Genomic DNA, 13,603 nt, shown 5'->3' with positions numbered 1-13,603 from the left:
CTTTTAGTCCTTGGGGGAAAAAAAAGGATTTCTAAAAAGAGTCTTTTGAAAAAGGATTCTAAATAAAGTGACAATGTGAGAATAAACCGCAAGTTAAATATTCATGAAGTCTCTTCCCTCCAAGTCATCATTCTTTCTGAATTTGGCTGTGAAAATCCAGAAAATGACAGTAATGCTAAAATCTATATCCTCTCTCATTTGGAGTGCCTTGGGCTAAAAAAAATCTAAACTGTTAGTATATGAACAGATCTTAGGATACATTTGGAACATAAAATTTAAGGATTTTTAGAACAGAAGGATTCATGCTAAAAAAAAATATATTGTTATATTTACAGACTGTTAAGTACAGACTAAAGACAATTTACAAATGGGATAGGGTTATCTCTAAGAGGAAGCATAACCCCCATCCCCTAACCCCATCACCCATTTTCAAATGCAAACTGAGAGCAGATTCTGTAAAAGAAATATCATTATCACTTTTATATATATATTTTTTTTAATTTAATTTTTTTTTTTTTTTTTTTTTTTTTTTTTTTGCTGAGGCAATTGGGGTTAAGTGGCTGAGACCACATTTGAACTCAGGCCCTCCTGACTTCAGGACTGTTGCTCTATCCACTGCACCACCTAGCTGCCCCATCATTATCAATTCTTAAGGAAGAAAATGTAAACACTTTCTTGGAAGAGCTTTATTGAATCAAAGCCTTTATCTGATACACCAAGTATCTTTACTGCTTAGAATTCATATCCCAAATCAGGAGATCATTTGGAAGGAAAACAACTATTTCATCAAACTATGCTTGACATTTGAATTGGGTGTTGTTGGCATTTGGTAGTTTATGTAGACGGAAGCCTTTTTCTCTATTAAATGGAGTTTCTGGCCTATTCCTGACACACCTGATGAGGCCACATGTCAGGACTGCAGAGAAAGAAGCTACTTTGGAAGCTAGCTTCTCAGAGCCGCTGCATCCTGACCAATTCGATCACCTCAGCTGTGGAACAAATCTCTCTCAGGGGCACAGAAAGGCATTTTCATTCTCTAAGTGAATAAGGATGGGACTTAAGGGGAGACAATCAATGACTGACCCAGATAAAGCTCTGCATCCAATACTTCCATTTTCTTTTGTCCAAATAGAATAGATCCTTTCCAACCAGTGGCTTTCTATAGAAAGTGGAAATCTGAAATGTGTTCCTTCCCTTTCAGTGATAAGTTGAGTAATTGTTAATGCTCTAAAGGGCACCAAGAGGCTCTTAACAATGTGATCTGGTCTAGCAAATCAAACTGAGGAAATAATCGATCACAGAGAAATGGAGAACACTGGAAATAGTTTGACAAGTAAAGAGGGCCCAGCCACTCAGACCAGCATCCGAGTAAGAGTATCCAAACTAACAGCTGAAAACAGACTAAAGAAAAATAGCTTTTTCTGCCCCTTAGAAAAAGGCATGAATTCTAATCTTCAGGACGAATTCTAATCTCAGTTTCCTCAATGCACCTTATTGTGATCAACTTCTGAAAACTCAGAAATATTAGGCATTTTGCCAGATTTGCAAAGGAACCCCAATTAGACTCCCTTGTTTTGATGAGCAGTTTTGCACCTGCAAAAAATCACATATGTAATTAACTAAATTGCTCCAAATGAGAGCCTGGTTAGCTGACTGCACCAGTAATTCACTCCTACATCCGAAGAAGCAGCTTGCTTGCTCTTTGACAATTTACACCATAATATTTACTGCTAATTGGAGCAACACATTAAAGAAATTATTTCTCTACTTTGTGATGATACATCTTTCAGGTGTTTCTGAGAATACAACCCTCACTCAGAGTCATCCCTTGGGATGGCACAGCAGCTCTGGATTTTAATTTTCTCTGCAAACCAGTCAGCACATTTACACACCAATCTAATATACGTTTCTGTGCCAAAAAGCAAATGGTCTACAGGTTTGACCTTATAAATACCTAACACATTTTACAATTCTATTTTCTATAAAAATAATGGATCATAGGATCATAGATTTAAAGCTAAAAGGGACCTTAGTGTCAAGTTCAATTCTGTCATTTTATAGATGAAGAAACGAAGGTACAAAGAGTTTAAAATTAACCCAACTGATAAAGTATTTGAGGCAGAATCTGAACTCAGGTCTTCCTTATTCTCAGTATATGTCTCATTCACTATATCATGCTGTCACTCAAGATGAGTGGTTTAAATTAAATTGCCTTAAAAAGAGAAGAAAAAGAAGAGCCTCCATTAGGTAAAGGAAACTTTAATATGATGGACCACAATTCACCCATGAAGTAGGTGGGACCAAATAATTCCTCACCTACCAAAGAGAACCAATAAAAAGTTCATTTAATATAAATTCATTGAGGGAGAGGGACTTACATTGTAATCATCCAAATTCGTTGAATGAATGATTGAAGAACACTAGGATCACTATTTAGGCCAGAGATGATTCTGAGACAGGAACACTATCCATTAGAGCCTGCTTTATCTCATGCATATGTGGGAGTTGGGAAAGGTATGTGTGTGTATGTGTGAATATGGGTGTATGAGTATGCATACAACCTTTCCAACTTCAGCAGCATAGTACAGTGGAAAGAACCCTTACTCTTCAATCAGAGGACCTAGGTCCAAATCCATCATTAATCTTCCTAATACACATCTTAATATCTCTTCCTTACTTTAAAAAAAGGCCCAGATAAAAGTTAACTCTCCCTTCCAAATTTTTGAAGGGATATTTTTTTATCATACATATTCATGTAAGGAAATAATACCCTTATTCTTCCTATAAATCCCCATCAGTAAAGAGATAATCTGGGTCTATCACATAGCAAATGCTTCATAAATGTTTCTTGATTTCAGTTGCATAATATCTAAAATATCGCTGTTTCTAATAACAAAAAACCACTTACCCTTAGGACCTCTCAAACCAAGATCGCCAGGAGGACCTTTAAGACCTGGGAGGCCACGGGGTCCCATCTGGCCTGGAAAACCATTCTCTCCTGGAGGCCCAGGTGGACCTGGTGGTCCAGGTCTTCCTGGTAACCCAGAAGCACCTGAGTCAGGTCTCTTCAAGCTAGCAGCCATTAAAGCTAAATTCTCTGTAATTAAAAAAAAAAATTTTCAATACAGAAGTAACGCAAATTAAAGGAAGTATGAATTCCTAAATCTGTTCATATATCAATCAGCATTTATTAAGCACCTACTGTAGGTTAGGCACTATGCTAAGTGCTGGAGATATAAGTAAAACAATAAAGCAATCCCTATCAATTAAAAAATCTCCATAATCAACAGTGAGATTAATCAAATTAATCATAACTTCTCCATTATTTTTCTGTTCAGAAACCTCATTTTCTGGGGTAGACAGAAGAGAGAGCACACAGGATAAATATCAGACTTTTTTGACCATAAAAAAAGGTTCTGTAAGTTTCAAAATACAACCTGAATCCTCCAAAAGGCTAGAAATGACTTAAATAAGTGATCAAGTATGAGTAGATGGCCTGTTATCCTAGATAGGTCAAAAAAGGATGAACTATTTAATATCATTGAGGTTTAGGGACCCAGATGAGGACCAAATTCCTGCCTACAAATTAATATTCAAATTTCACCTCAGATTTATCTCCATTTTCCAGCCAAAGTTGTTTATTTTGACAGCTAAAAGCATTCTGGGAGTCAAGAAGTCTCAAGAAATAACCCATAATTTTAAGTTTTCTTGAAAATGTTTCCTCCAAAGTCTCTTCATGCTTGTAACAGACAGAGGGAAATTAAAAATAACCTGCTTCATTGAAGCTGTCAGATTCAGTCTTAAAAATTAATACCCTTTTGTACTTTTTTTCAGAACCCATTAAATAGACTATGAATCTTCAACAAGATCATGGAGAACAATGCCAAACAAGGAAATTATCCCATTAACAAAATTAAAGCCTCGGGAAGAAAATTGCTGTTTGTGACAAATGGAAGTCTGTTTTTTAGAGAATAGAAAAGAATATGAATTTTAAAAATGAATATTTTTATAATTGTTGATATGGATTAACGAAAATAAGTTTTGAAAAAGCTGAGAAATTATTGATATCTTGATTGACATCCTACCTTATACATATTTTGGGAAGGGGAAACAATCACTTTCATGTTCAAGTTACATGATTTTTTAAAAATTGAATTAAAAAAATATCACTTCTCGACCAAATTATAGCAAAGATACCTAAATTGATGTTTTCCAAAAGAAATATGCATAAGCTGCATATTTTATTGCTTCTTTTGTTCTAGGTATTTTCCATTCTTAATCTCTGTATTTCCTGTATCTAGCACGGTGGCTTGTACACATATTTAATTATTGTTAGTTGAATGGATTTGAATTCCAGGAATTTCCATAACTGCATGGAATATAGGAAAACAGGTAAGGCATTTTAAAAATCAAGTATTACAAATAAATGTTTTTCTTTCATGGAAGAGTTTCTTTCTGACCAGGCTCTAAGGAAAAATACCTCAATATCTCAGCAATAGAACCATTTCTTAGACTATTATTTCCTTTATGATTTCAAAACCAACTTAGAGATCATGATAAAAGGCACACTGTGACATTGGCTGGCTTTTTAAGACTTAGTCGATGGCACTTTCAGAAATTAATCATTGTCATCATTTTCAGAAATTAATACTTAGTGATTACCTAAGAAGGTATGAACATTATTTAGCCCTGAGTGAAAAATAAGATCTGTTGGCATTTTAATATCCCCATTAGCAGATTGGTGTTCCATTTCTATTTGCAAATGATCCACTGGTTTGGGGGAAAGCCATTTAGAGCCTTTTTTCGGGTATGTCACACTGATAAGTGGCTGGAGGTCCAAGGATGTGCCAAATTTTTTCTTTCTTTCCTTTTTTTGGTACTAGACACACATTTGGCTTTTACTAGTTGGATTAAATCGAATGAAAATGTAAAGAAGTAAAAAAATAAATAAATAAAAACAATGTAGAGGAGACAAGATACCTCTGTCACAATACTCTAAAAGTTTAGCTAGCTGACAAAAGAAAGCAGAAAAACACTGCCCTCTTGCAAATTATCCTCTTAGCAAAGAAGCAGGGGAAAAAAATAAAACTTTTTTTAAAAATAGCAAAATTGCTTTCCCAGTATGTCCCCAAGGCACTAGCAGCTTTTTAAATGCAAGATATCCAGAAAGCTAAATTATTTTTCTTTGAGTTTATAAGATATTATTGATGGTGACACATTCAATAAAATAGGTCTGACATAGTTATCCAAATTCCACCTTCCTTAAAGCACAAAATAGTCAAACTGTTGTAATGTATTTACCTTGCATAACTCTTAGGCAAACTTGCTTAATATGCTGATCCGTTGGTGCTCTACCCTGGGATAGGAAAGAGAAAAGGCAGTTTATGTGCAGAGCTATAAAGAAGGCACTGTTAAATTGTGAGCTGACAAATAGTGTCAGAGGGATAAGAACTCGGGCATTCAGGATGACTGTCTATGGTGTGAGCTGCCACAAATAGCCCTTCTGATAATAATAAACTTTTTTCATAAAATGCACATATTCCTACATATCTCAGGGGGTTAAAGTCATTCAGTTTTGAACTTCCCAATCATGGAATACTTTTCATAAAGGGACATATTACCCCATAAGAATATCAAGCACTTATCCATTGGTTTATTTATCTTTTTCCTGAAGACTAGGAAGAGCTAGGAATGAAGAGAAAGAAAATGGGCATAAAGAAATAGAACTGCAGGGGCCTGCTACCTTTGGGAAATCTACCTAATAGAATTGTATTATAAGAATTTTAAAAGGTTGTTCCAGCATCCTTCCATATAAATGATATTTTTTCCTAGGGAGGACTAGAAAATAAAATCATGTGAAATGACCAACACTTACTGCTGGGCCCTGGATACCAGGAAGACCTGTTGCACCTCGTTCACCTTGCATGCCTCGTGGTCCAGGAGGGCCTCTAGATCCTTCCACTCCTGGCAACCCCCGTGACCCTTCAGGCCCTCTTGACCCAGGCTCTCCAGGATTACCCACCTAAGAGGAAATGAGGCAATATAAAACCGTGCTAAATCCATTTTTAAATGCTGATTAATTTTTATTTTCATTCATTTGTCAAGCATTTATCTTTTCTTGTCTCTTCCAACATCCAAAAAAAAAGAAAGAAAAATAAAACCCTCCTAATAATCATGCATATTTAAACAAAACAAATCCCAAAGTCAATTATGTCCAAAAATGTGTTATCTCAGGAAAAAATAATGATAAATGTTGGAGGGGATATGGGAAAACTGGAACACTAAAACATTGTTTGTAGAATTGTGGAATGGTCCAATCACTCTGTAGAGCAATTTGGAACTATGCCCAAAAGGGCTATAAAATTGTGCATACATTTTGATCCAACAGTGTTACTACTTGGTCTGTATCCCAAAGACAACGTTAAAAAGGAAAAGAGAAAATGTTTGTATCAGTTCTTTTTGTAGCAGCAAGGAATTGAGTTGAAGATTGACTGAACAAGTTATGTTATATGAAGGTAAAGAAATACTGTTCTAATATAAGATAATGAGCAGACTGATTTTGGAAAGGTCTGGAAAGATCATTATAAATAGATGCTGAGTGAAGTCAGCAGAGCCAAGAGAACATTGTTCGCAATAACAAGAAGATTGTGTGATGATCAACCGTGATGGACTTGGCTCTTCTCACCAATGTGGTGATTCAAGAAAATTCCAATAGACTTGGGATGGAAAATGCCAATAATATCCAGAGAGAGAATTATGGGGCTGAACATGGGTTGAAGCATTGTATTTTCACCTTTTGGTTTGTTTAGTTTTTCCTTTTGTTCTGATTTTTCTTGTACAACATGACAAATATAGAAATACATTTAAATGGATTGCAAATATTTAACCTTTATTAGATTGCTGTCTTGGGGAGGGGAAGATAAGGTCTGGAGGAGAAAAATTTAGACCACAAAATTATACAAAAATGAATGTTGAAAACTATCTTCATCTCATTCTGAAGGTTAGTCCTTCACTTCTCTGTCAGATGTGCATAGCAGCGGGAATCATGATGTGTCTTTGTTAACCAAGGTTAAGTGTTTCAAATTAAATAGTGTTTTTGAAGATACTAACTTTTCTTTCTTTTATTAATGCAAGAAATTCGTGCACTGAAGTCCTACTCCAATTGCTCATCATGTCAGAGAAATGACTGTGAACTCTCAAAGTCTATTTAAGCAGAGTGCAAGGCCTGATTGGTCCAATTAAAATGGTAAGACTTAAGCAGTTGGACTGTATGAGGGCTTTATATCAGAGGATCAAAAATTTAGAGCTGTAAGGAATCTTAGCAGCTAAGGGGTTTCATTTCGCAGATGGAAAAACTAAGGCATACATAAGTGAAGTGACTTATTCAAGGTTATATAGCTCATAAGTGATGGGCAGGATTTGAATTCAAGTCTTCTGAATTCTCTAAAATCAAAGTGGATCATGACCAGATTGGCCATAGGGTGATGAATGTTTTGACAACCTTCAAAGGCTACCTAATAATAGTTAATATTGATATCTCCCTTTAAGATTTGCAAATATATCCAAGATGTTATTTTATTTTATCTTCACAACAAGCTTCTGTACTATGTGACAGATATTATTAGTATCATAGATAGGAAAACTGAGGCTGGAGAAGGCTTGGTGATTTGCCCAGGAAAAATAAATAGTTGAAGCAGGATTTGAACTCAGATCTTCCTGACTCCAAATCCTGCCCTCTAACATGTGTCAAAAATGAGAATCTACATTGAGGATGCTAAATTTGCTCATTCTTTCCCCCCCGCTTTTTGGGAGGAAAAGTGTATTTCCCCTTGCCCCTGAACATCTGTCTAAACAATAGCTGGTGATCAATCAGTCAGTTCAGTCAGCCAATAAACATTTATTAAGCACCTACTATGTGCCAAGAAGTGTGCTAAGTCTCATTATTGCTCTATAAGAAATGATGAGCAGGCTGATTTTAGAAAAGCCTAGAAAGACTCACATGAACTGATGCTGAGTAAAGCGACTAGAACCAAGAGAACATAGTTTATAATAGCAACAAGATTATGTAATGACTGGCTGTGACGCACATGGCTCTTCTCAGCAATGTGGTGATTGAAGGCAACTCCAATAGACTTAGGATGGAAAATGTCAATCGCATCCAGAGAGAATTATAGAGACTGAATGTGATAGAGGCATAATATTTTCACCTTTTTGTTTGTTTGTTTGCTTGATACAAAAAAGAGTCAAAACACAGTCCCTGCCCTCAATGAATTCACAGTCTAATGAATCATGAGAACTGAAGTAGTAAGATTTATAGCTGAAAGGGATCTTAGGGATCACCTAGTCCAATATTCCCTTGTTTTAGAAATGAAAAACCAAGGCACAGAGACTGAATTGTTCAAGATCATCTAGGAAGGTAATTTGACCTCCAGTTCTCTTACTCCAGTATTCACCATTCTTTCTACTGTGCCACAAGTCACCTAGAATCCCTTAGATGGCACACAGAATAGAACATAATCCTGGAACTAAGAAAAACTAAATGTAAGTCTGGACATAGGCACTTACTAGAAGAACTAGAATTTGAATCAAGATCCTGTAACTACAAATTCAGCTATGTCAGAACCACATAAATTTTTTTGCAAGGCAATCAGGGTTAAGTGACTTGCCCAGGGTCACACACAGCTAGTAAGTGTTAAGTTTCTGAAGCTGAATTTGAATTCAGGTCCTCTTGATTCCAGGGCTGGTATTCAGACCACTGTGCCATCTAGCTGCCCCCAAATCATATATTTTCTTAAATATAAATCACATATGTAAAAGAAGGTGGAAATTTATTTTTTTAAATGTATTCTTAAAAGCATTTACCATAATGCACATCCAAAGATCATTTCTAATAAAAATAAACTAAATTCACATTTTGTCAAACTATCTGGTGGTATTTATGGCAGAAGCAGCTACAATGTACTACTGTTTGCAGAATATGAATGAGATGATAAAAGAACAGAAGGCTGCAAGAGAATATTAATGTTCAAGAAAAGCGTGTTTATAAAACCAGCATATTCCTGGCTCTGTGTCATGAATTTAACATTACCCTTTAAGAAAGAGCTAATTTCAGGAAAAAGGAAAGGAAAGGAAAGGAAAAAGAAAAAGAAAAAGAAAAGGGAAGGAAAGGGAAGGGAGAGGAAGGGAAAGGAAGAGAAGGGAAGAAGGAAAGAAATTCTAAAGAGCAAAAAATAAGAAATAAACTAATATAATTTACTACCTTATGTGCAAACACAGTTTAGCAAATGTTTTATTTTTGCCATTCCTTTTTTATAAAAGATTGGCCTCCATCTAAGCCTCTCTGCCAAAAAGTATCCCCCTAGGGGATTTATGGCACAAAGGACTATGCTAAACAATAGGAAATGAGAGTTAGTAGTGCTAAAGAAATTCTACAAAATGCTAATAAATTCCCAGAAGTCCCTGTAATGATCCAGAATGGTTGAAGGTCAACAGCTGGAAAGAAACCAGAAGCAATCTACAGCAATACATTGTGGAGTTCTTGAGTCACTCCTTGGCAACAGAGGACACAAATTTGTAGTCACACTGAAAGTGTATTGGTGGAATCAGGATATAAGACAGATACTTTTTGCCCAAAAGAGATTCAGAGTGAAGACAGTCCACCTGGAAAGGGCAGTCCTAGGTGAAAAGTCACAGTCATGAGCCAAAGATAGAGTGACAGCTTTAAAGCTTTATATTGGAATGTCCAAAGCATACATAAAGGGAATAAGAGGGGCAATTCTGTCACAATTCTGTCTAGGACTCTCCTGAACTAAAGGGAAAGGGGAAGGGCAGGATATATTCTGTTAGTAACTTCTGGCTCAATTCAGGGAAAGGAGCAAATCCGAGGTCATTGCTTTTCATTAACAATTTTTTTTAATAACTAGGAATTTGATCCAAATTTAAATAAAATTAACAGTCATCCTCTCTCTTTTTATTTTTAATCGATGGACAGCTTTTTTGACTAATCAGTTATTTAAGTCCTTAGAATCAATATGATCCTGAGTATTCCTTCCATGTATACATAAGGAAGAAGAATTTTTCACTCCAAAATTCTATGAAAATTTTCTTTGCATATTTTCCTGACCCATGCTATCTATTTGACATTCACTGATATAGTTAGGTGACAGGACAGAGTACTGGACCTGGTGTCAGGAAAACCCATATTTATATCTTTCCTCAGACACTAGCTGTGTGATCTGGGTAAGTAACTTAATCAGGGCCTGCCTCAGTTCGCTCATTGGTAAAAACAGAATAGTAATATCATCTATCTGAGGAGGTATTGCTATGAAAAGAAAATGCAATAATATTTGTAAAGAGCTTTACAAAACCTTATTGTGCTATAAAAATACTACAATTACTATTACTTCAAGTGTTTCTGTAAATAATGACCTTTGAACATTAAGAGCCTTAATGGTATAGGAGTATGGCTGTCTCTCCCTCTACCTTGTCCCTCTCCCTCTCTTCCTCCCTCCCACCTTTCCCCTCTCTCCCTCTCTCTCTCTCTCTTTCTCTCTCTCTCTTTTTTCTCTCTGTCTGTTGTCTCTGTTTCTCTCTCTCTCTCTCTGTCTCTCTCTCTCTCCCTCTCATCTTTCCCTCTCCCTCTCCTTCTCTCTGTCTCTCTTTCTGTCTCTTTCTCTCTCTCCTCTCTCCCTCTCCCTCTCTCTGTCTCTCTCTGTGTCTGTCTGTCTCTCTGTGTCTGTCTGTGTCTGTCTGTATCTGTCTCTGTCTCTCTGTCTCTGTCTCTCTCTCTCTCTCTCTCTCTCACACACACACACACATACACACACACACACACACACACATACACACACACACACAGAGTATCACAACTGGCAAAAAGAAATGAAGAAATGTTTGGTTAACTACCTTCTAAATGTCTAATAAGCAGGCAGCTTATAGAAAATTTCTCTTCAGTTTTCAATGGTCAAAAGCATTTTAAAAGAGAACTACGACTACCTTAATGGAGGATTTCATAAAAGCTCTGAACCTCATATTGAATAATGTGAGACTTCTGATACAACAAGGAAAAAAGAGATCAAAGTCTTCCATCTGAAATACACTTTAATGTGCTTACTTTAACTAACATCATTTCTCCAACACGACTTGCATGTCCCAACACACAGATTACAAAAAATCAAAGAAACATTTTTCAATCTTATAATTACTTAGGAAATTACAATAAATACTGATGCTTTTCCCTAATGAATACAATTTCATTTTTTAAAATGACCAATTTGGGCAGAAAATTGGGAAATATATTGCTACTTAATGGTGACTGAGTCATTCCTAAAGAAATACAGAGACTGTCCTTTAGCAGAGTTACTTCCAAAGTTAAATGTGTTTCCATCATGGCAAGAGTTTTCTATTGGTTCAATCTATTATTTAAATAAATTAGTAAATTTGGTTTTTCTTTTACTTGGAGGCAAGTCCTTGAAGGATTGATGGTTAGAGATGGATTTCATAAAGTAGAATGCAGCAAAGATTATACAGTTTTATTGATTTTTATTATGATATTACTCTTCATCATACTTACAGATCCCTTTGGGCCTGGCAATCCTATATCTCCCTAAATCAATAAAATAAAATTATATTAGAACAATGTATTCACAGTTGAGACAATTTGCTTAAAACTTTCTAAACTGGATTCTATTATTGAAATGTTAGAGAAAATATGATCAAATTAATAAAAATGTGTCATAAAATGTGAAAATATCATAAAAAGTTCCAATGCCTTATAAAAATCGCAAAACCTAAATACCTTTTTTATTTTCTTGGAAGTACTTTTTTTTTTAATCTACTTCACTACATATGGTTTTCTTTCATAATTAAAAAAGTGAATAGAAAAATATCCCACCAGTGATATGTCAGCTAATAGAAAAGACATGTTCGCTCAAAATTGTCAGTCATCAGTTAATTAGCACTAGAAAACAAATGGGATTCATTCTCTTTGCCTAGAATAAATATCTGTAACTCAGAGAAAAATTAATACAAGCTTTTTTTCCAAATTTACTTGATAATGAGGACCATTTTGCTAAATGAAGTATCACATTTAGATTAAAGTTAATGTTTAAAATCAAAGAGAAAATCAGATCCCAGTTCTTGTAGCCTTTTACACTCTAAAAATGGTTTTAAAGAAGAATATGATGAGAAATGTTTCATCCTACTTTAAAGGAGAAAAAAAGTTGGTTTTTTTTAAAAATTTAATTTGTTTAAATGACAGAGATGACTAAATAAATTTCCAAATTATTTCCTAGAATCATCCATTGCACCAGGGTTTTATTGTTTCAAAACTTTAAAACTATAGTGGAGGATTCAAAAGATAGTTGTTTGTCAAGAATTGGGACAGTATCCCCTCTCTCCAACATATTTTCTCAATGGCAGAAACTATTAATTATGCGTATGTGGGAATACCATAGGAGAATTACTTATCAACACTGGATGCAAATTTTCTTTCACTGTGAAGATGTGTCCTCTAGAGACAAGTACTTTTTTTGTACTCAAAAGATGGAATGGAAAGAATAAGTTCATAAGAGTTTAGAAACCAAGTTTTCTCCTTATTCTACTTAGTAATTTTTTACTTATATATTTTACCTATAACAGAAGTAAGCTTATAGGCCACACTGTCTGGATTTTTCAGAAATCAATGAAATAGATTTCAATTAGAAAACATGCAATTTTTTTTAAATCCAAAGAAAACAAGTCAAAAATCTTTATAAAATTTAGAGCAAGATCACTTTAAAACAGAAATGAAATAAATAAGAGTGCCTTACTAGTTCTCCTTTTCCTCCTGCTTCACCTTCTTCACCAGCACGACCCTAAAATGAAGGCAAAAATTTCAAATTATTACTGTTCTAACTTAGTTTTAATTATCCAGCCAATCAAGAGAGTATTTACTGATTGCCTATTGTGGTCCTATCTTTCTGCTGAACATTGCAGAAATCAAAAAAAAAAAAAAAAAAAAGTATTTGTGTGGTATCTGCTTTCAAGAGGCTTATGGTCTAATGGGAAGTGGTACTAGCCCAAATAAGGCAATAGCTTCAGAGAGAATCCAAAAAAGATTTGGCCTGAATTTCATTTAGATTTCTGGGTTAATCATTAAAATCCTTAGCTTATTCATTGGGAAGCCTTTGAAGAAATGTTCTTTCCAAAGCATGAGGAACAGAGGAGAAAAAAATTTAACTTTACCTGTCAGATAATTTTAGTATGATTCTTTTACTGAAATTGCAAAATGTTAAAACTACTAAAGGCTAGCCAATTTGGAGGATACATGCCAAGAGGTTCTTTTTTTCAGAGGACAAAAAAAAAACATGTGCAGGCCCAGAGGGAGAGCAATAATTAACAGGAGATTGTGTGTGGCTAGGAAGAAAAATCAAACAATTTTTTCATGGGGAAAGAAGTTACTAGTCCCACTTTTTTAAAGCCACATCCATACAACTTCAGAGTAGCAATTGCAATTTACCATATACTAAATACCACATAAAGTATTTGATGAAACATTACAATGATCAAATTAAAGACTTACTTGTTCTCCTTTTGGACCAGGCTCACCAACTGAACCCTATAA

General features: G+C 35.0%; 1 protein-coding gene across 1 annotated transcript in view; it reads right to left on the bottom strand.

The window, feature by feature from the left end:
- Positions 1 to 13,603, bottom strand: part of COL9A1 (collagen type IX alpha 1 chain) — a 124,411-nt gene that overhangs the window by 12,440 nt on the left and 98,368 nt on the right. Inside the window, exons 30-35 of the mRNA XM_031968607.1 lie at positions 13,562 to 13,597; positions 12,810 to 12,854; positions 11,573 to 11,605; positions 5,876 to 6,022; positions 5,302 to 5,356; positions 2,909 to 3,097 (exon numbers count right to left, since the gene is read on the bottom strand). Coding sequence (XP_031824467.1) covers positions 2,909 to 3,097; positions 5,302 to 5,356; positions 5,876 to 6,022; positions 11,573 to 11,605; positions 12,810 to 12,854; positions 13,562 to 13,597 — 505 coding nt within the window. The remainder of the gene's footprint in view (positions 1 to 2,908; positions 3,098 to 5,301; positions 5,357 to 5,875; positions 6,023 to 11,572; positions 11,606 to 12,809; positions 12,855 to 13,561; positions 13,598 to 13,603) is intronic.

This window comes from Sarcophilus harrisii, chromosome 4 (assembly GCF_902635505.1).
Source record: "Sarcophilus harrisii chromosome 4, mSarHar1.11, whole genome shotgun sequence".
Lineage (NCBI taxonomy): Eukaryota > Metazoa > Chordata > Mammalia > Dasyuromorphia > Dasyuridae > Sarcophilus > Sarcophilus harrisii.
Note: the sequence above shows the minus strand (reverse complement) of the source record. Positions and strands in the feature narration are given on the sequence as shown.